Source organism: Pseudophryne corroboree, chromosome 5 (assembly GCF_028390025.1).
Source record: "Pseudophryne corroboree isolate aPseCor3 chromosome 5, aPseCor3.hap2, whole genome shotgun sequence".
Lineage (NCBI taxonomy): Eukaryota > Metazoa > Chordata > Amphibia > Anura > Myobatrachidae > Pseudophryne > Pseudophryne corroboree.
In genome coordinates this window covers 285,926,729-285,950,487 of record NC_086448.1, presented here as the reverse complement: position 1 = coordinate 285,950,487, position 23,759 = coordinate 285,926,729, and the positions used below count along the sequence as shown (strand labels likewise).

At 43.2% G+C, this 23,759-nt stretch overlaps 1 protein-coding gene across 2 annotated transcripts in view; it reads right to left on the bottom strand.

Annotated features, from left to right (window-relative positions):
• MYRIP (myosin VIIA and Rab interacting protein) overlaps positions 1–23,759 on the bottom strand; it is an 835,957-nt gene that overhangs the window by 220,617 nt on the left and 591,581 nt on the right. For both annotated transcript variants that reach the window (XM_063922392.1, XM_063922393.1), the window contains exons 5-8: positions 20,264–20,344; positions 19,104–19,201; positions 1,343–1,423; positions 886–1,029 (exon numbers count right to left, since the gene is read on the bottom strand). In XM_063922392.1, coding sequence (XP_063778462.1) covers positions 886–1,029; positions 1,343–1,423; positions 19,104–19,201; positions 20,264–20,344 — 404 coding nt within the window. The remainder of the gene's footprint in view (positions 1–885; positions 1,030–1,342; positions 1,424–19,103; positions 19,202–20,263; positions 20,345–23,759) is intronic.

Sequence of the window (23,759 nt, the reverse complement as noted above, 5' to 3'; positions counted from 1 at the left end):
GGCCTTTCAAAATGTGGTATATGGTACCCCTGTAGTAGGGTCCATCTCCTGTGACCGCTTTTCTCAGCGGTGGTGCCACTAGCAATATATAAAGTACTGTTAGACCCAATATGCTGTGTGCTGTGTGTGTCTGTTGTTGCAATTTCAAATCAAATTCTATTAGGAGTAATGTTTACATGGTCTACAAGAACAGAGAGATTTCAGGGTTGCTCATGGCTTAAAAGGTAACAGTGTTCTTGAAAAATAAAAAATCTAACTTGACCTAGATGGGTAAAACCCAGAGGAAAGAGCTGAAGCTCTAACAAGCAGCATGCTAAATTGGGACTATACACAGGATTATTGATTCTCATTTGTGCCTATTTTGCCACCAATTCCTCTGATGATTTGAAGCTGGAAGGAAGCATATAAAAGCCCAACTCTTACTATAAATACATGAAATTCACCTTTCAAATAAGTGACTGATGTTAAGTGAATGACTTAGTCAAAGAAGAAGTACTGTAGACTACTAAAGATGTCCTTGAAAATATGTGCAAGGTTATAATATACTTCCATGTATGCAGCAACCCATACATAAAGCAATGTCATAAAACAGCATATAAATGCATAAGAAATAATGACTGTTATGAAAAAGGTAGACAATTACTATCGTACTCCTAGTTTCTCCATTAAATGTGCCAACTTTAAAGTATATTTCACATTGCATTTTACTATATTATTTTGCTCTAATAAAATAAATTAATATACTGTATTAAAGTTACTATGACAAAATGTTGCCTCAAAAGATACAATATTACTTGAAACTCCGACTTGGCAAATCAAACTACACTATCATGTTGCTCTTCCTGAAACCAGTGATATAGTACTGACAATGTGCTGTCCACTTACCCACATTGCATCTGATCCCCGCTCCTGAAGAGTCAGCATGCTTCTCTCAGACATAGATGGGGAAACCAGGACACTGCCCCTAGACTGCTGCCACTCATACACCACCTCAGCCTGCTCGCCTTTGCTTTTCTTCCTTTTGATAATCTACATGGGTTGTAGTGGCACCAAATTTCAATTCAACATTATGTTTATTACAAGTACATGTCAAAAGCAGACAAGTAATCTAAGTTCTGAAACAAGGCAATCACTATGACCTTTGTATATTTAATCAGTTCTTTATAAATCGCAAAGCCTGAGGAGCATTAATCATTGGGTTCTGGGTTTTGATTACTATTATTATTACTCAGTTAAATGCCACTGAGCAGGAAAAATACAATGTGAGTTTATATTGATGGTATCATCTATAAACAGGTCTTAAGACTCTAAAGCAGTGCATAGAGACGTGTAAAGTACGCACCTTTTGAACAATGGTTGTAGCCAGTTCCTCAATCAGTTCTTCCTTATGCTCCCGTAAATAGCAAGCCTCATTTTGTTTATCCTGAGGGAAAATAGAACATTTCAGAGTAAAGTCACTGCTTTATGAAATCTGGGACACAGTAATAGATTAACCCATATCTCCCTGCAGATCTTCAGAAGGTCATGACTCAATTCCTGGATACTGACTGCTATTTCCATCCTGCTTAACAGCTAAAGAAATGACATTACAATAAAAATGTAAACAGCAGACTGGTTCATTTAGGGAACACAAAGCAGCGCCCTTTTTCACAATAAAGGACATGCTGTAAGACATGTGACATGTGGTCATGAACAGTAACCATAATCAAACCTATATATTATTATAATCCCATCCAGCTAATACTGTAAAACAAATATTTAGTTACAGATGAAGAACTAAGAGATATAACCCATTTAGCACTTACTAAAGGGGTATGTCCTACTTTTAGGAGTAAGCTTAGATTGGCCCTATACCACTTACACCATCTTTAGGTGGCAAGAGCGGTATGGTTCCCATTAACAGTAATGAGGACCCAGTGCAGCCACCGAGTGAAAGCGTAAGAACATGCGCAGCCGTGCTGTCCTGCATGCAGATAACACAACAGAGAAAATAGATTAATTCCAAAGTTCACCATTATGCAGTCCAAATGTGGTGTCACCATCGCTTAATTTAAAGCCTTTTGAAGATTTTACAAGTCAGCTTATTTAAGATAGTCACATGCGCTGTAATATAACAATGCAGCACGTTGCTATATAAGTGGGTTACTTCACTCATCTCTGACCCCAAGCGTACAGTAAGTAAGTAGAAGCCAGTAATAAAGTCATATCTAACATCTTTTAAGTACATTAAGGGCCGGATTTAATTAGCAGCTGTAATATACAGCACAGGGAAAAGGGCGGTAGTCTCAGGCTTTTACACCCGGGGCTATTCAATTACAGCTCCTTTTTGTTGCACTATAAACCCCACATGTTGCAGGACCCGCGATAAGGGCACTTACCGCAGATTTGTTTGTGCCTCCCTCAGACTCAAATGTTAAGTGCAGCCTGCAAGCTTATTGTGGCCTGTAATAAATGACTCCGGCAGACCAATTAGTCCATTGCTAATTGAATCAGGCCCTAGATTTCCCCATCACCCAACTGCTCGATTCAGCATTAAATTAACATTAAAATGTTTGATATAGGGCCGGATTCATAGATGTACGCAAACCCAATGGTTTGCGTAGATCTCCGATGTTTTGAGATCTGTGATTCACTGGATATGTACTGCACGTATACAGATCTCTGTCTATGAGGTCACTCGCTGGCAGGAAAGGGGCAGTGACGTCCAGTGTTTCAGTAAACGGGTGCATGTTGGACCCATTTTGTGTGCGTGCTGAGGCCAGTGGCTATGTCCTCAGATGCAGCTTCACTGGCCCCGGCTGCATGAAAACCCCGGTCACCTTGAGTAACTCAGATGGCGAAGTTCGTGGAAATGATGATCAATTGCTGCTTCTTTGGATCACAGAAGCCAGAATGAGCTGTCTATTAACACAGTACACCTCCTGAGTCATTAGCATATTTTAGCACAGCTGCTGCAGCTGTGCTAATGCCTCAATTTCTAAATCAGACCCATAGTCCACATGCTCTGGAGTCGAGTGTACAATACTACAAGTAATGCAGAGAGGTACCCATCTCACATGCAGCTAAAGGGAGCGTAACTGGGCAACAAAGGGGGCAGTCTCACATAGGCTAAGCTCAGTGAGAGCATGATGATGCAATTACAAGCTATGCAGGGTTGGCTGGAGTTTTGCACTCTGTATAGGGCTGATGCAAGTGCACTGATAATGATAAAGGTGATTAGACCAAGCAAACACATGGGAATGGTCCCCTTGCATACATGCCTGCGTACAGTAATACATATGCATATTGGTGAATATACACATTTATTCCATGCACGCAATTTCTAAAAAATACTGGATAAAGGTGAAGTGTATTAGATATGTTAAGTACAAATGTGTCCTTATACAGATGGGTCCTCCGTTATCTTGGCTGCCTGAGGCGTTAGTCGCGATCGGGCATACGCAGCATGCCTGGGCGCAGGGAGGCACGCCTAGTTGTAGGGAGGCGCACAGAGCGTTTGACGTTACCTTTAAGCGTAATACCTGCGATCATCCACCAGATGTCGCTTTTTACAATCACCACTGCGCATGCGTGTGGTCTCCCGTAAAATACAATACTGAAATACATAGTAAGAACTACTTTACTAGTGCGTCTCATTACGCTACAGTATTTCATACAGTATATAAAAGTATATACAGTACAGACGCAAATAGTACAGCATATACAGATGCAAACGAACATGATAAAGCCACAGTATGGTCCATTTACAGTACTTTAGGAATATGTGAGCGTCCAAGTCTCGCAGACAAATCAACATAAAACCAGCAGTGTACACAGATGCAAACGGACGTGTTACAAGTCCATTGTTGCCTATTGATGTTAGGGATATTGTATGTTAGCTTCCTAATCCCGTAGCCATTACCGGCATAATCAAAACCATTGGGCTTATTCATCTGTCGCGGCTAAGTGTCCGAGTGGTGAAGTGTTCCGCTTCCCATGCTTAGAGTCCTGGGTTCGATTCCTAAAGTACTAAAATGCATGTTAGTTTCTTCCAGACACTTTATTATTTTTTTTATTTTTGTATCTATCGTACTGTAGTATACTTTCACATTCAATAGTAGTGTGCACAGAAGTTTTACATAAAGCAGGGTAAAGCTGCAGGAGCGTTTCTACTGTTAAGGTTCTATACACCATACGGTACACATACAATTCTGTAGCAGGGCAGACTCAATTGAAATGGCTACCGCCTGTGACTCCTTGCCCCATGGAGGCACTCGGCTATGGAGCGAGCCACGGCATCGGTTTTGCAGGCTATGGGGCAATGGTGAAGGAGCGTCACAATCCCCTAGCTAAAATACACAGGGGCGATAGGGATAAGTGAGCTCTATGCACATAGCGATACACCGGACTGGATCGCATAGCAAACTGACAAAATGGACGCCGCCCGATTTATGTGAAACCAGTGTGTACCCTTCCATTGAATGTATTACAAAGAAAAAAAAATTATAAAGTGAATGTCAGGGGGAAAAAATATATAGATTGGCACTTTGGGAATCGAACCCGGGACTCTCAGCGTGGGAGGCGGGAGCCTTCATCGCTTGCCCACGACGCTGCATGGAAGATTCACAAGTTCATGTGTAAAAGTACTGCAAACAGCGATTCCTTCCCATTGGTGTTTGTTTATGCCGTTAGGGGACTCAGACGCTCATATTTCAAAAACACGGTATTTAGGGGGTGTCGAAGTCAAAAATATTGCAAAGAGAGAACATACAGACTCCACACATTATAAGTCACTATGCTTGCAAATACGCGCAGCGAGCACAGCAATAAATGGTAACATACGCATTTACACGGACATGCCACAGAGATAGATTCGACACATATTTCATACAGCACATAATTCTAACATATCAAGCGCCAGACATCATAATGATTTAAAATTATATAATGGAATAATGTCATGTATGCTTATTATTGGAGCAGAGCAAGATAGACATGTCATATTTGGTATTAAAGCAACCAGATTAATGTGTATATCAAGGTGATACTTGTTATTAAGTTGTAGGACATTGCAACAAGTAGTTATGATTAAATGTATGAAAGCTGAAGTCACTCTTATTAGAACAATAGACATTTCCAAGCAGTTGGTGGACAGGAAACTCAGGCCAGCCCTTTTGATGTCTTCAAGGCTGAACTTTGTTAGCATACGAATAGACCAGTGACTCATCATGAATGAGAAAGTTCCCTCTCTTAGACTAGATGTGTGCACTCCCCCAAACTATATAGCACATTGCTGATCAGACACACAGGAGTCTCTGTCCTTCCCTGGGTGCTGTTTGAGATGCTGTCTGCCCAGTTCCTGTATTTATTTACAGAGAGAGAAAGAGTGATAGGGAGGGAAGAATTTCTATGAGAAAGATATGGTAATTGTATCGCTGGCCTGTAACTGTATGTATTTTGTATTAACTGATTACTGTATAAATTGTAACCATGTAACTATATGTATACTGTACATTGTGATATATTGAATACATATCCTTTTAATAACAAATATATACATCAATGAGCTTTGGAACTCAGATAATGTGTAGGTGTATTCTTTTCTCTTAATGGATGTAGTGTTTTGAGATGTACAGCACACTTTTATCGTATATGGTAATAAGATGCGCTTGGCGTCTGCAGTATATATTAGAGCGGGCATTTTAAATATTTGTTAGAAAGCAATTTGGTATTTACAGGGGTTATTCCGACTTGATCGTAGCTGTGCTAAATTTAGCACAGCTACGATCATCTTCCCTGACATGCGGGGGGAGTCCAGCACAGGGCTAGTCCGCTCCGCATGTCAGTGCCGCCCCCCCCCCAGCACAAATACAAAAGCATCGCACAGTGGCGATGCATTTGTATTTCAGGAGTAACTCCCGGCCAGCGCAGCTCCTGCGGCTGGCCTGAGTTGTTTGTCGCTGCCGCTGGCCGCAGCGGCTGCGTGAGACATCACGCAGCCGCCGCGGCCTGCCCCCCCAACGGTCTCGCCACGCATGCACAGTTCCGACCCGATCGCTACGACAAACTGCAGCGAGCGATCGGGTCGGAATGACCCCCTTAGTGCACTGTACATATTTTAAAGTCAATGAGCTACATTATTCCTTTCACACATTAGTTGCGTCTCCATACACAATCTTTCACACATTAGTTGCGTCTGCATACACAACTGTTTTAACATGTTCGTTTGTGTCTGTATAAACTATTTATTTTTTTAACTCTTTCCGTCTAACCATTGGTCACCATCTGTGTGAACACTATGCAGTATAGGACTGTATATTAACATTACAGTCGTCACTGACCATTTGCCAGAGCTTGTAGATAAATCCACTGCTATTCAATCTAAAGTTATGGATTAGTAAAGCATTAGCCACCCAGTGGTGGAGATGTGTATTGCATGCTGAGAATCTAGTCGCGCCTCAACGCGCCTGTCCGTGATTAAACTCAGCAACTTAAGCTATCGCCTAGGCGTGACTAAACCTCCGTCTAGGCGCAGAAAGAGCCAAGATAACGGAGGACCCATCCGTACATCAGTGCTGCAAAAAGCCCCTCTTGGAGCGCCAGGTCCCGTAAGACTCTGCTAGCATCGGGCGTCTTTTTTGCTGAAAATGCGTCTTAGTCACCACACAGTATGGCTAGGATGCACGAGGAAGCTGTGCTGATTAATTCAATATGCGACACTTTTATATGTGTGTGACTGGAGCATAACTACTGGGGGAAAACCTACTGGGGGCATATCTACTGGGGCAAACCAACTGGGGGCATATCTACAGCAGGCATAACTACAGGGGGCATATCTACTGGGGCAAACCAACTGGGGGCATATCTACAGCAGGCATAACTACGGGGGGCATATCTACAGGGGGCATTACTACAGGGGCATAACTACGGGGGGCATTACTACTGGGGGCAATACTAATGAGAGCAGTGCATAGGGGGAACTTAATAAGGCACATCATTCCTGGGGACATTTTGTGTGTGTAAGCAGCGCTACTAGAGGGGGGGACTGGAGGCATATCTACTGGGGAGAAAACAAACTGTAGGCATAACTACATAGTAACATAGTAACTAAGGTTGAAAAAAGACAATTGTCCATCGAGTTCAACCTATTTGTGGTCTCCTATGCAGTCTTATTATAGGACTAGTTATTTTTATGTTAGGACTACTTAAATTAACTATAATGCGTGCCTACACACCATAACCCTGAATATCTTTATCCAATAGGAATTGATCTAATCCATTCTTAAAGGTGTTGACTGAGTCCGCAGTTACTACTCTCTCAGGCAGGGATTCCAAACACGTATTATCCTTACTGTGAAAAAACCTTTTCGCCTCAATGTGCGGAAACTCCTCTCCTCTAACCTAAGCTAGTGACCACGTGTCCTCTGTGCTGATCTTATAGAAAACAGGTCCCTCCCAAGCTCTGTGTATTGACCCCTTATATATTTGTAGATGTTGATCATGTCCCTTCTTAGTCTCCTCTTTTCCAATGTAAACATGCCTAGCCTTGCAAGCCTTTCCTCGTATTCATGCCCTTGATTAGTTTGGTCGCCCGCCTCTGAACCTTTTCTAGCTCCAGGATATCCTTTTGGTAATATGGTGCCCAAAATTGCACACAGTATTCAAGATGTGGCCTCACTAGTGATTTATATAATGGGAGTTAAATACTGTCGTCCCTTGCATCAATATCTTATTAGCCTTCTTTGCTGCACACCTACTTTGGGTACTGCTGCTTAATTTGTTATCTATGTGAACCCCTAAGTCTTTTTCCAGTACAGAATCCCCTAATATTACCCCATTTAGCATGTAGGTGTAATTTTTGGTCTTGCCCCCACAGTGCATTACCTTACACTTGTCTGTGTTGAATCTCATTCTCCATTTTGCTGCCCATGCTTCCAGCTTAGTTGAGTCGTTCTGAAAAGACTCAGCATCTCACTCCGTATTTATAACCTTACACAATTTGGTATCGTCTGCGAAAATTGACACCATGCTCTCTAGACCTACTGTTAAGTCGTTGATGAAAATGTTGAACAAAAGTGGTCCAAGTACAGACCCTTGTGGCACACCACTTAGTACTTTAGTCCAATTTGAAAATAATCCATTGACCACAACGCGCTGCTCCCTATTATCTAACCAATTACTCACCCAAGTGCATATTGTGCTCCCTAGCTCTATTTCTTGTAGCTTATAGATAAGACGCATGTGTGATACAGTGTCGAAAGCTTTGGCAAAGTCTAAAAAGATTATATCCACCTCCTTACCCTGATCCAGGTTCGCACTTACTGTTTCATAAAAGCCAAGTTGGTCTGACATGATCTGTCCTTCACAAATCCATGTTGGTTCCTTTTAATGACCTTATTTGCTTCAAGGAACTTTTGAATACTGTCCCTTAGAATACCTTCCAATACTTTCCCCACTATAAATGTAAGACTAACTGGTCTATAATTACCTGGTTCAGCTTTGCTCCCCTTTTTAAATATTGGCACTACCTCCGCTATACGCCAGTCCTTGGGAACCATACCCGATTTAACCGAATCCATGAAGATCAAAAATAGAGGTCTTGCTAGTTCAGCGTGCAGCGCCATAAGAACCCTCGGGTGAATTCCATCGGGACCAGGTGACTTATTAATCTTTAACTTTTTTAATCGGTCACAGACTACCTCCTCACACAAATAAGCATTTAGCAGTGGGACATTATCTTTGTTGAGATTTTGTGTTAGACCCAGAATTTGGTCCTCTCTGGTAAATACCGTTGAAAAAAACTTGTTTAGTTTGTTTGCTAGGTCATTATCATTTTTGATTAAGACTCCCTTCTTATCCTTTAAAGGGCCTATACTCTCCTTCTTTAGTCGCTACTAGTCTTTCAGTTTCTACTTTAGCCGCTCTTATTCCTTTTTTGCATATTTTGTTACAGTCCTTATAGTCTTGAAATGACTCCGCATTCCCCTCAGATTTGTATTTTTTAAATGCTCGTCTTTTTTTGTCCCTAAATTCCTTTATATTTTTGTTAAACCACATTGGTTTGGGATTTTTATTCCTTTTTTTGCTGCTGGTGGGAATAAATTTACGAGTATTATTAATTAGCAGTGATTTTAATACATCCCATTTCTCTGTAGTATTTTTTCCTTGAAACAGAATTTCCCATTCAATGTCCCTTAACGCTTCCTTCATCATGTCAAAGTTGGCTTTGCTAAAGTTTAGAGTCCTAGTTGAGCCAGTATATGATTGCTTATGAAAACTGATATTGAATGTGACCATATTGTGGTCGCTGTTACCTATGGGCTCTCCTACTTCAAAATTTGATACCAATTCCCCATTGTTAGTTAATACCAGGTCTAAGGTTGCATTGTACCTAGTTGGTTCCTCGATTAATTGAACTAAGTAATTATCATTTAGCGTGTTTAAAAACATATTGCCCCTAGCAGTATCACATGAATTGATTTTCCAGTTTATCTCGGGATAGTTAAAGTCTCCCATCACTATTATGTCTCCTACTCCTGCTGCTCTTTCAATTTGGTTCAGTAACAATTTCTCATCAGACATATTAATACCAGGTGGCCTGTAGCATAACCCCAATAATAACTTCTTTATTCCTTTACCCCCGCATGCAATTTCTACCCATAATGTCTCAATAGTATTCACAGTCCCTTCTTGAATATCTTCCCGTATAACAGATTTTAGAAATGGCTTTACGTAAAGACATACCCCTCCTCCCCGTTTATTTAGTCTGTCTCTCCTGTACAGCGTGTAACCCTCTAGACTGACTGTCCAATCGTGAGATTCGTCCCACCTCGTTTCAGTAATGCCTATAATATCATATTCCCTGCTTGCTGCGAGGATTTCTAGTTCCCCCTTTTTACCTGTAAGGCTTCTAGCATTTTCATACATACAATTGAGATATGTATTTCACCTTATGGTAGGGACATCGTAATTCTTATGCAGTAAAGATGACCCGTTATCGTCGTTGGATACTGTTATTCTAAAACCCTTTTTAGTTCCCATATTACTACCCTTGCCGTCTGCTCTATTCCTCCCCCCTACTCCTCCTGCGTTTTGTTCACTAACGCCACCCCTGCTATTCTTACTGAATGACCCGTAATTTCTTGCTAAACCCTCCCCCCAGGCACCTAGTTTAAAATCTCTTCTAGCCATCCTTCCCCCCCAGCACCGCTGCCCCCTCATTCAGGTGCAATCCATCACAACAAAAAAGATGGCACCTGACTGAGAAGTCCGCCCAGTGTTCTAGGAACACAAACGCTTCTTTCCTGCACCAATCCCTAAGCCACACATTTACCTCTCTAATCTACCTCTGTCTCCCTGGGCTAGCGCGTGGCACGGGTAATAATTCGGAGAATATTACCTTAGATGTCCTTGCCTTAAGTTTCTTGCCTAATTCCCTATAGTCTTTCTTAAGGACATCCCACCTTCCACTAACTTTGTTGTTGGTGTCAACATGCAGCAAGACCGCCGGATCATGCCCAGCCCCTCCCAACAATCTGTCTACCCGGTCCGCGATGTGCCGCACCCGAGCACCCGGGAGACAACAGACCATACGGCGATCACGGTCCCGGTAGCAGATTGCCCTATCTATAATAATAATAATAATGGAATCCCCTACCACCACAATCTGACTAGGTACCTTACTAACTTTTATCCCAACTGCGTCAGAGTGACCGCTCCTCTGGTGGCTAGAGGGAACAGTCTCCTCCGGCACCGTCATTTCCTCACTATCATCCTCCGATTCCTCGTCCAGTCGTGCGAATTTACTGTGGGCAAACCAGTCGTGCAAATTTACTGTGGGCAAACCAACTGGGAGCACACCAACTGGGGGCATACCAACTTGGGGCAAACCAACTGGAGGCATATCTACTGGGGGCATATCTACAGCAGGCATAACTTCAGGGGGGGCATATCTAAAGGGGGCATATCTACTGGGGGCATAACTACAGGGGGCATAACTGCAGGGGCATAACTACCGGGCATTACTACTGGGGGCAATATTAATGAGAGCATTGCATAGAGGGCACTTAATAAGGCACATCACTCCTGGGGACATAAGGGGCACTACTACTGGGGGCACTGAATAAGGGGCACCAATACCATGGGCTCTACATAAGGGGCACTACAACTGTGGGCACTATCACTACAGTGGGTATTGCACAAGGGGCACTACTGCTGTAGGCATTATGTGTATTTGGGGTGCTACTACTGTAGGCTTTGTGTATAAGGGGCACTAATGTATGTCATAACATGAATAAGGAACACTACTATGTGGTGTAATGTGAATAAGATTGTGCTACTGTGCAGCGTAATTTGAATTGGGGATACTATTGTGTGACCACGCCCCTTTCTTTTTGACGACACGCACCTTTTGGCAGCGCACGCAATACTTTTATTTCACAAGCGTGGGGGGGAGGGAGTTCCACCACCTCTCTAGGATCACTTTAAGCACTGTGTGCGACTGAGTCTTTGAATCTATATATGAAGTGCTACAATGTAGCAGCTGCAGTTCTTTTCCAATACAAGTTCCGTTGTGCTCTGTATACAGACTCAGTCATACGCAAATCAAATTAATCAGCACAGTCTCCTGGTGCGTCTTAGACACATCACGTTTTGCATAGGACCTGGCATCTAATTCGCACTAGGCATCTCACGCTACGTGGCGTATTGAGCTATAGATGTATGATGACACATTTGTATATTAAAACCTAGCTCACTAGAGATCAAAATCAGATGCTAAAACAGAATGCCAGATGGTTTTGTTATGCATTTGTTTGTATTTTACTTATCATAAAACAAACCTCTGATCATTCAACAGTGTCTCTGGTGACCATACATCTCCATAACATCACTCATCAGGGTTCAAATATAATTGTATTGACAGATTCATCTTTAGCAAATATTCACTTATGACGCATGCTGAGTTTGAATTCCTTCCAAATTTTCAAATTCTGGGCATTCCCTTGGTATTATGGACAGTTGACAGCTATGTGATTTATAACTATTTATATTACAAGCGCTGACTTGGATTTTCATTTCACTCTGAATGTAATGAAATAAGAATGGCAGTTAGATTTGTACATTTTTGTTATTGTATAAAAACACAGTAAAGATGTGATTCTAATTTCCAGATAAAAGGATTGGAAAAACTGGAGGTATTGGCTGTTTAAATTAATTGCCTGCCTCAAGGTTAAAGAGATCACTGCCATTCATATTCATTGGGGCAGATGTTGCCAGGACAACATGGAATGCCAAAGTAATACTAATCAGGTAAAACAGAGGGAGATTATCATCATGCTTACATGAAAGAAAAAAATATATTTTATACCTCTGCATTTTGCTTTTCTTTTATAAGAAATGAGAACAGAATAAAGAGATGCATTTATCTAGGTAACAGTTGTTTCACATGGGATTCTCAAATATTTGGCAACATAATTTCTGCACCTACTGTACATGTATATAATCTGTCATTTTGTGCCCCTAAATGCATATAAAACATATCATGTTGTGCTCCTATGCAGACCTAAGTTCTGCTCTCTAACTTGGCAGGACTAAAGGCCCGTACACACTAGTCGATATAGTAAATGACGTCGCTCATTTTGAACCTTCCTGAGCGATGTTGTTTACTATATCGGCTAGTGTGTACACTGTAAACGACGAGTGATGCGCAGCCCCAGGGGTCTTTAACGACCCTCGGTCTCGGCCGTGCATGCAACTCAATTTGGATTCGTCGTCCAAAGCTGTATGCTCCGGCCGGCCGCGGCATGACGTCACTGTGTGATATCGCTAGCAATATTACACAGTTTGTATGCCCACATTGGGCAGCCCGGCCCAGGAGGAGGACACACTAGGCGATGACGCTCACTGAGCACATCACCTAGTGTGTACCCACCTTAAATCCAGCGAGTCTAGCAAGGAAGCTATACCCCAAATATCTGCAATGAGGACAGTGTGTACATTTTTATTAATTTTATTATTATCATCATCATCATCATCATCATCATCATCATCATCATCATATATTTTAATCTTGACAACAATTTCAGGAATATCACTCCTTTTTCCTGTACCGATAAATGCACAGTCTACAGTACTTAAGACCAGTGGCGTCAGAAGGCGGGTGCGGGGGGTGCGGCCAGCACCCAGGTATCACCCACGGAAGGGGTGACACCAAGTGCTGGCTCTTCTGCAGTGACAGGAGCCGAGTGCTGCAGTGTGATAATCCTCTGCAGCACTAGGCTCCTGTCACAGAAAAGGAGCCAGCACTGCACGCTGCCTAGTCTCCAGGGGCAGCCAGCATTTCAGAGGAAGCTGGATACACGCACCCCCGGAGTGAAGAAGAGGAGACACACATGGCCACGCCCCTTTTAATTAGACCACACCCCCTTTCCGTCCGCCCGCGGCTCCGGCGGAGTGAGTGTGGGAAGAGGGAGTGGGGGGTGTAGTGATGCAGAGTGCGCACCGGGTGTACCCACACCTGGTGACGTCTCTGCTTAAGACAAAGCTAATAAACCTAACGGCAGGTGCTTGGACAAAGGGAGGAGCCATGTACTTGGCCGTGATGGAGCCCAAAGCCCCAGCGCTGTAAGAAATAAAATCCAGGCAGAGTGCTCTTCTATATGTGGAGGGTCCCCATGGGCATCAATGTCAGATTGACTGAGAGGGAAAGTGATTGGCATGCTGGAGAATGGGAAAATCAGTTATCTCATAGTACCCTGCTTTGTGTTCTTGCTTATGCCAGATGTCATGATCGTATGGTGAGAACATTTAAATCGGGCTGGTTTCTTTCTCATCTTAAGCCAGGTACATACGACACAATTAAAAGGCTAATAAGCTGATTATTGTATGATTGGCCTGATAATTGTATAAAGTGTGTATACAAGAGCAGTAGCTTATCCTATTCAATAACATTTTCACATATAACATTTAGGTTAAAATAGGCACACCTTACATTATTAAATGCCATATCAGCAGATACAGTTGATATCTGACAGTTTTCTACAAAGCAGTGACCTGTCTATCAAAGCTGAGTGACATCACAAAGGCTGTTTATGATGTGAACAAGTGATCAGCATACTGAGGTGAAGAATCACATCCTGGCTGCACTTTGCCATTGCTACAGTATATATCTATTTATAATCTAAACACACTGAGCAATTTTTAGCTCAGTGTGTGCTGACTTCAGATGGCTTTAACAGGACCGGGAGGTCAGGAATGAAATAGCGTTTGCAGCACATCCGATCCAACCCTCCAGGTCCCATGGAAGATATTGGAAAATAGCAAACACTGAGCTAAATATTGCTCAGCGTGTATGGGTGTGCACCTATCTGATAATCGCTCTGTCAAGTCAGAGAATTTATTGGATCTTTAGACTTTATCTGAAGGTGTGTAAGTAGCCTTAGGGAGAGATTTATCCTGGAGAGAGATAAAGTGGAAAGAGATAAAGTACCAACCAATAAGCTTCTGTTATTTTTCTAGCACTCTCTCCAAGTTTTGATACATCACCCCTAAGTATTGCCAGCGCTGAAACTGAGCTTTAACTCTACCATCATACAGATTTGTTAATATTTTATTGTCTGGATTAAATTTTTTCATCCTCATTATACTATACTATACTGTATATTGTTATCCATTCATTTGGGGGACAATCTGAATGACTGGTTGGTCTGTATGCTTCTGTTATTGTGGTTTTTGCGTTAAACATATATTTTAAAGATACACTAGGAACCACAAGCATTATTGCGGTACATCACGACCAGCATTCATGAGGCATTGATTTAATGGCAATCTTCGAAATATTGTTTCGTACACACAAAAAAGCTGCCTATACTGAGTGTATGGAAAGGTGTTCTTTAAAGTGGCTGTAATCCTCACCCCAAAGTCAACAACATTTTTATGATGTGTTTATATCGTAAGTAAACATGGTATGCTTTAGTTTTGCAACAGTTATAAAGGGATACGGTTAATATACCGCCTGTTGGAATGCTGGCATTCAGGATACCGATTCCAGAATCCCGACAGCAGGGGTAAATGCCATCGGTCAGAATTCCAACCACAGCACGGCATGCCCACTCGGGTGGTGGGTTCACGCCACTACCTGAGTGGGAATATAACCTGTAGCGAGCGAAGCAAGCTCGCAAGCAGACTCCCGTCTGCCAGTCTCCCGTATGTATCCGGTTATAAAGTGCGTTTTCTGTGTTACAAATGAACGGGTTTGTTACTAATGTAGGGGAGGGGTATCACTAATGTAAGAGTGTGAGAATCATTAATGAAAGGGTGGGGGTAACACTAATTTAAGAGGGAGTATCACTAATGTAAGGGTAGTGGTACCACTAATGTAAAGTATTACTAATGTTGAGGTGGGGGTATCATTAATGTAAGGGGGGTATAACTAATACAGGCGAGGGCATATCACTAATGTAGGGGTGAGGGTATCATTAAAGTAGGATGGAGCTATAACTAATGCAAATCCAAAAATGTTTATACTAAATATGCTCTTATTCCAAGTGCTGCTTTTACCAGCCACAGTGATTGTACTTGGCCAGCCCAGTTCTTCAACCTTCAATACATGATATATTAATTACTGTAAAGTCTGCCTATTTAGAGAGAACATACCCAATATCACAATTTATCAACCGTCTCCTAATCCATCCCCAACAGGCTCACTTTTTGTATGTTCTTATCTTAATCTAATTGACTGGATTAGAAATGATAACACAAACTATCACACAAAGAACTCCTCAAACTCTGACTTGCGTGCAATTGATCATTCATCTAATATGTAGTCTGTATACTATGGTAATGGCAGTGAGATACCTGCATTTACTGGAGTCTGAGCTAACAATTGTACATTGGGGGGTCATTCCGAGTTGTTCGCTCACAAGCTGCTTTTAGCAGCATTGCACACGCTAAGCCGCCGCCTACTGGGAGTGAATCTTAGCTTCTTAAAATTGAGAACGAAAGATTCGCATTATTGCGAAAATACATCTCTGTGCAGTTTCTGAGTAGCTCGAGACTTACTCGGCATCTGCGATCAGTTCAGTGCTTGTCGTTCCTGGTTTGACGTCACAAACACACCCAGCGTTCGCCCAGACACTCCTCCGTTTCTCCAGCCACTCCCGCGTTTTTCCCAGAAACGGTAGCGTTTTTACCCACACACCCATAAAACGGCCTGTTTCCGCCCAGAAACACCCACTTCCTGTCAATCACATTACGATCACCAGAACGAAGAAAAAACCGTGAGTAAAATTCCTAACTGCATAGCAAATTTACTTGGCGCAGTCGCAGTGCGGACATTGCGCATGCGCACTAAGCGGAAAATCGCTGCGATGCGAAAAAATTTACCGAGCGAACAACTCGGAATGACCACCATTGAGTGGTGAAACCTGATGTAGTGCTAAAAAAAACAATAAATGTACTTAAATTTGCGCTGATCATATGATGAACGTGCTTACTGGCAGAATTAAGCCAATTAAGATGTTCCTAAACCTCGGTGCAGCGATGCCTAGTGCTTACTTTATAAATAAAGCCTATAGATGCCATTGCCCTCGCCTTAGCTTTACAGTATTTTTCCAAATAGAAAGCAAGTCTTGGAGCAGCATATATTATAAAAGCACGCGTCACTGCCTGGAGACATAGCCTGAATTAAATACTCAGAAATTAGGAAACCTTAACATGATATGCTAATAACCCTGTCATTAATGTCATAATAATTTGCCATTAAATGTCATGTTTACTTTAATATCTAAAAGTGTTTTGTTTTTAAGTAAGTTGTAATACAATAATTACAAAAAGCATAACATATTTAGAGATCTGATACCAATTAGTATTTGCTTACAGACAAAATATTTTGAATCATTTCAGGAAAATCCATTCACGAGCTCCATGTAGTTTTTTTTTTAAATATTATTTCTGTTATTAATAAATGTTCTTGGTTAATAGCAGGAAGAACAAAAATATGCTTCTAGGATCACTAACATTATGTATTCTCTATAAGAGGCAAAGCAATGAGATCTAAATGAAAATCCTTTTAACTTATCATGGACAAGGCTCTATGAGCCTGATTCAGAGGTGGACAATATGGTGAACAATCCCGGGATCGGGATCGGCGGGATCCCGGGATTTAGGGCCAAAAATGGCCGGGATTCAATCCCGGGATTGGAAGCTCCAATCCCAGGGATTGAGGGATCAGCGTTGAGCGTCCACAGGACGCTCAGACGCTGCCCGGCCTCCTTCTTCCGGCTCCCCAGCGCAGCGTGAGAGGTCACGCTGCACCGTCAGCTGTTGCAGGGAGCCGCCAGGAGAGATGAGGGGTTGTTCCCCACCCTCCGCCCCCAGTATATGGTGAGTTACATGTGCGGGGCGGGGTGGGGCGAGGGGGCGGCCACATAGCTAAAAGCCAATCCCGAGTATCCCGGGAATCCCGGGATTGCCCATTTTTCAATTGAAAGAATGGCCCGGGATTGGCTTCCCTAGTGGACAATGTAGATTATGGACACAGTGGAGTGATAACATGCACCAAAGCCGTAATGCACACACCGCAATGCATTAGTGACAATGTACACGGCACTTGGGGGAGGTAACGGTGGTGACTAGAAAAATATAGGTGTGTTTTCCCAGCGTGCTATAGTCAGCCACTGTGAATTGGCACGCAGCTGGTGATGCCCCAGTATTTTAGGTGAGATGCTTATTCTGACACAGCATAGGGCGATCAGAGATTGAATGGTGCTGCTGATGTTTCTGCTTTTGCAGAAAGGGTTCTGATGAAATTTATATACAATAGGATATTCTCAGTAGGGAGGCCAATCCCAGGATAGGAATTGTCAGTATCCCAGGATTTTGGCCCAAAGAAATGCAGGGATTTGAATCCCAGGATTGGTGCCTTCAATCCTGGTATTTCCGGGATTACAGTGTGCATGCACAGATTTCTTTTCAGCCAGGCTGCACTGAGCACTAAGCACTCAGCTCAGATGCTGCGCAGGCCTGGGCTCTCACTGTTAGATTTGCAGGATTGATTGGCGCACCCTGTGTAGTGTGGAGTGGATGATTTGCCAGCAAATACACTACTGGTCAGGCTGCTGGACGGCATCTGGCAGAGACCCAGTAGCAGCCCTAGTGGAAGTCCCATCACAAGTGGGCACCACACTAGTGGTAACAACAGCAACACCACAGCTGCAAGTGTTACAGCCTGGGATGCTCTGCCACGGGGGGCACATCAGCCAGGCACACACACAGCGCTGCCTGCACCCCAACTAAGAGAAACCTAGCTGCTACCAGCCAAAATGGCCTTTTACTAGCCATGGGATCACACTAATGCTGTAATTTATGGTGCCACCTATTCTTCAAATCAGTCCCGGAAATACTGGGATTGAGATTCTTTCAATCCCAAATCCCAAGATTGAAAAAAATGAGGCATGATTGGCTTCCCTAATTCTCAAGCAGCTGATTAGAGAAGGAATCAAAGGGTGTTGAACACTCAAGCATCAAACACCAGCAGTGATTGTAAAGTTATGAATGTAGTTCTAAAAAAAGAATGTGTAAATGGGAACAAAAAGGAGGACAATGATGGATGCTGGTATAAAGGCTAATGTAAAATGTACATGGTATACCTTGTCTCAGAGAATATTTCAGGACAGGTGATAGATAGGGCTTCATGTAAAGTGTTGGGTGCTGTCTATAATGTCTGGTATTCTATCTAGCAGAAGCAAAATGAGGAATGGTGATGTGCTTTATTTAGATACTGTCAGATGTGCCTATTGCTCAGTGGTATCAGTTTGTACTGGCTAGCATAAGTTATTCTCCATGTGTTCCATACTGTTAACCACTAATTATCCCCACTAGGCCTACCTGATAACAAAACCTGTTCTCTGCAGGATTTCTTGTGACTATTACCGGCTATTTCAGGCAAGTAGGAGTTTCACTAGGTTACATATGATTCGAGCTACTCAACTCTGTCCGTGCATAGAGTATTTGCCCAATTGTTAACTGTTATTTTTTTGAAACAATATTGTTCCCCAAGATTTTTGTTTTTTTTACGGCATACAGTACGCTCTTTCACACAACCATGCAATAGACAGTAACCTTACCAAGCTATCACCGTATGATTCAGCTTTGGCAATTGCTTCCTCCACTGCTTCTTCTGCCACACGTAAGGCCACTGAAAGGGTGTCCATCATGCTGTGCCCTGCATGCAAGGAGGCAGAATTATTATTACAGCAGCCATCAGCAAGTTTACATACATCAGATGTTGCTGCACTACATTTAACATGAACAGAGATGCACTATATATTAGACATTAAACTTGATTATTTGTTAGAACCAGACTTGAAAATGTTATGATGGTAACAGTCTAAGTGGCACTAGCTGGACACATGTTCAGGCCAGGAGCGTTGAGAGGGGGGCAGGCAGAATCAAGGCCTAGTTAGGGGTAACCTCTCTCCGCAAGATGGTGCAGCCATGAACCCTTGGCGCGCATCTCTTCTATGCAATGGCACACTGCATATGCTGAAAGCATGTGATGTAGTTTGGCCACACCCAAACATTTCCACACACCCCAGTACCATGACCCGCATGATCTGTTGGCAGCCTGATTTAGGCTTTTGAATGTAGGATCATCATTTAGATTTGTAGGTGGGGGATGTAGTTATGTGAGCGGTGGTCAGGAGGCCGCCGGTCACAATACCGACCCCTACATTCCGCCCGCAAGAAATCCCGGCAGTTGGCTTGCCGACTAACAGGGACTACTCCCACTTGTGGGTGTCCACGACATCCATAGAGTGGTAATAGAACCTGTGACGAGCACAGCAAGCAAATGGCTTCGTTGCGCTCGCCCCATACGCCGGTGTTCTGGGTCAGGATGCTGACCATCGGGATCCCAGCCGCCGGTAGAACAACCCCAACTCATAGGTGCCCCTAAACACTGCGTCTAACACTATAGGCTACTCTCTTGCCTAATTGGAGCACCAGCACTGCTCTTCTGAAGCTGCAAAAGCTGGTGCTTTGCGCGCAGCAAAAGGGAAATGCCCATGCTGACCCTCCCCTGCCAGATTCAGCAAACTAGATGCTGTGTGTGCTGTCTTGGTTGGGGGCCGTTGTCGGGTTTCACTGTGCCGACTAATATGAAGCCCATAATAGGGCACTTATGGGGCCTCTGATGGGGTTTCAGCTCCAACTGCAAAAATTTCATCTAAACTGACATGCCCTCAGTAGTCAACTCCGTCCATTATTGACACAAACTAAAACTTACCTTGTGTTTGTCTGTAGAATGTAGAGTCACTTCCACAAATGCTTCCTTCATTTTCTAAGCTTTCATCAATAAAACTTCCCTCTTTAATTAGAATAATAGGTTACTGAGAATTACAAAATACTGGCAAAAAGAGCAAAACAAATATTTTTAAAAGAGGTGGGAATGGTAATGTCGCATACTATGCCGAAAACACATGATGGCCAGGATGTAATGAGGTCCGAGTACGATGACCGTGCAGGATGCCGGTCAAACTGGGACTTTTTTTTAAAGGGGCAATCATATACAAGGCGTGGTTTAGCCTCATTCATGATTGCCCCTTTAAAAAAAACGTCAGAGTTCAGCCGACATCCCGTATGGCCGCCGAACTCAGACTTCATTACATCCCATAGATAAGTCAAACTGCATAATAAATGTGTTTTACATCATAGCACTTTTATCAGGTAGTTTCTTGCAAATACAACTTCCGTAATAATTGAGATAGTGAAAATTAAAATTGCTATTTTTTTTATTAAATACTGAAACAATTTGGATTTGAGATGAAATATGAATTTAGAATAGAAAAATATATTTAAGAAATCTATATTCTTGCCCCCCACCCTCCACATATGTTTTGGGGAGAAATCAGAAGTTAAATATATCAAGATGATATAACAATTTATCCCATCACAGTTGACATCACGAGTGATGTAATTGAAAAGGCATTTAACTGTGGACATCACAGTAAAGACAAAACATTTGATAACATCAAAGATGACATCACAAATGATGATATTACAATTAATGACATCAAAGATGACATCTCAATTTATGACTTCACAGTTGATGTGACATTTTATTTAATAACATCACAGCTGGCATCCCAATTGGAAACATCAAAATTGATTACATCATATATCTGTGTTGTCATCACCTGTGATGTTACCTGTAATGTCAATAATTGTGCTGTCACCTTCTATTCTGTTAGTGATGATGACAGTACAGGTGACAACAACTGATGGCATAAAAAGTCATAATTCACAACAGATGACATCACAATTGATGTATTCACATATGACATCCCAAATTACATTAAACAATACACCACTGTTGATTACATCACAGATAACATAAAAATTGATGATTTCACAGTTGATGACACCACAATAAATTACTTTACAATTAATAAAATCATAGATGACATAGGGTTTTTTTCAGGTTTGTTAGCAAACAAAAAAGGTAAGCAACTGGAGAAAACCATGTTGCACTGTAGGTGGGGCAGATGTAACATGTGCAGAGAGAGTTAAGCCACAAACACACTGGGTGTTGACACTGGATGATATGAATGATAACAATCTTTCTGCTGCGGGGTACACTGGGCTCCACAAGTCTGGACAATGGGGTGTAGAGTAGGATCTTGATCCGAGGCACCAACAGGCTCAAAGCTTTGACTGTTCCCAGAATGCACAGCGCCGCCTCCTATATCACCCCGCCTCCCAGCACAGGAGCTCAGTTTGTCAGTTGGTGCTGCAGTAAGCAGGCACTTAACAGAGGGGCTGCTTCAAGCAGCCCTGAGAAAAGCTTTTTATGAGGTAAAAAGTGAAGACTTCAAGGGCAGCAGCGGTGGTAAATGTCTTGTGACATTCACTGCTGCAGCTCCAGCTCTTCCCAGCGGCGCTGTACACTCCCGAGCCCTGGTTGCCGGGTACCTACCGTGGAGGCTTTCTTCATGTTAGACACACACGGCTCGGGCTCTCCAGGATCGCGTGGCCGCGCTTCGGGAGGTGGTAAGTGGGTCCCGCTCGCGGGACCCGGTCTTTATCGCGATCCGGCGCGGTCAGTGTGAGGCGGGCCGCGCGCGCTGGCGGTGGACACTGTGGGTACAGGCGACCCCACTAGATCACCAGGGCATGGGCGCAGGTCAGGTTTTCTCTTAAAACCGATTTTAATATCGCCCACAGTACCCGGTGGTTTTGCCAGCAAGGGGGATAAGGCTTAGACCTGAAGCCCCTCCCCCAGCCCCAGGGCGCCATTTCCAGCAAGTGTTCCCGCCCTGGAGCTGCATCTCTGTCTTTTCCTCACTCCCTGTCAGTGTCTGCGGCGCCATTACTCCTCAGCTCACTGTTCCTGGGACTGCTTGGGCAAATCCTCCTATGTAAAGCCGCCTGGTTGTCAGCGCTGTGCCTTTACATGACACTTAAGTATTCTACCTGCCTTTTTAGTCAGTGTTAGTAAGAAAGAGTACATTTAGTTAGAGTACAATTACCCTGTGATATACATCCAGTTTCTTACTGTGTAGTGTTATATCTATTGACTATATAGCTGTGTAAGCTAGTCCAGTGCAGTATTATTGTCTGTAATAACCTTTGCACTGTACAAACTGTGACTATATGTGTGTGCATTGATAGCTGAGTGGTGTCCATCTCGTGTCTTTCACTCAACTTGCTATCCCTATATTCTATAACCTGAGGGGGCTTGGTGCGTCAGGTGTTTTTAAATATAGGATTTTCACAAAGATATACCGTACTACGTATTTTTCTCTGTGATTTAGTCACCATATCTCTCCTTTATCTCTGCTGGTGCTGACTACACTGCACAGGGGTTTGGGTTTAGGGATATAGTGCAGCTAATAATTGTACTGTGTTACCTCATACTGCAAGTTATATCATGTCCACTTCTGAGGGTAACGGTTCTGGGGCGGAACACACTGCTGGTGTTGCTGAAGCCACAGGCACATATAGGGAGAATATAGCAGCTGTGGGCTATGGTTCTGGGGGCTCCTTGCCCCCCAGTGGGACTGTGGCAACGGAGGCACATACTGACCCTCCGTGGGCCGCATTTTCCACGCTTCTGTATACGCTAGTTCATAAACTAACACCCCCTATGGGACCCCCAATGCCGGTACAACTGTATGTGGTCCCTGCAGCTAACCCGCCGTGGGCGGACGATTTATCTGCTCAATTAAAGAAGTTGAACCAGTCCCTGACTACTAAAAAGTCTGACCATCGCTCGCCTAAGTCCAAGAGGTCCTCTAAGCGAGCGCTCGTCTCCTCACAATCCACTGCTGTCACTGACACCTCGTCTGATGAAGACAGCACATACACTGACCCCACAGGTTCTGACTCAGATACGGCTGATGGGGAGGGTAGCTCACATGTGGATGTTCCTGATCTTTTGAAGGCTATTAAGTTAATTCTGCAGATTACGGATGATCCCGAGCCATCCGTTCCTCCTAAGAAACCAGATAGTTTCAAGAGTCAGAAGGTGATTAAACAAGTTTTACCTCACTCTGAACACCTAGGGGATATACGTCGGGAACCCTGACAAAGCCCGGGATCGAAGTTTGTGCCTCAAAAGAAGATGCTGGCTCGCTATCCCCTCGCGCCAGAGCTGTCTAAGAATTGGGAAACGCCTCCTCCAGTAGACTCACATGTGGCTAGGATGGTGGTTTCCTCAGCTCTACCTGTCACTACCGTCACGTCTCTAAATGAGCCTACGGATAAACGTGTCGAGGGTTGTC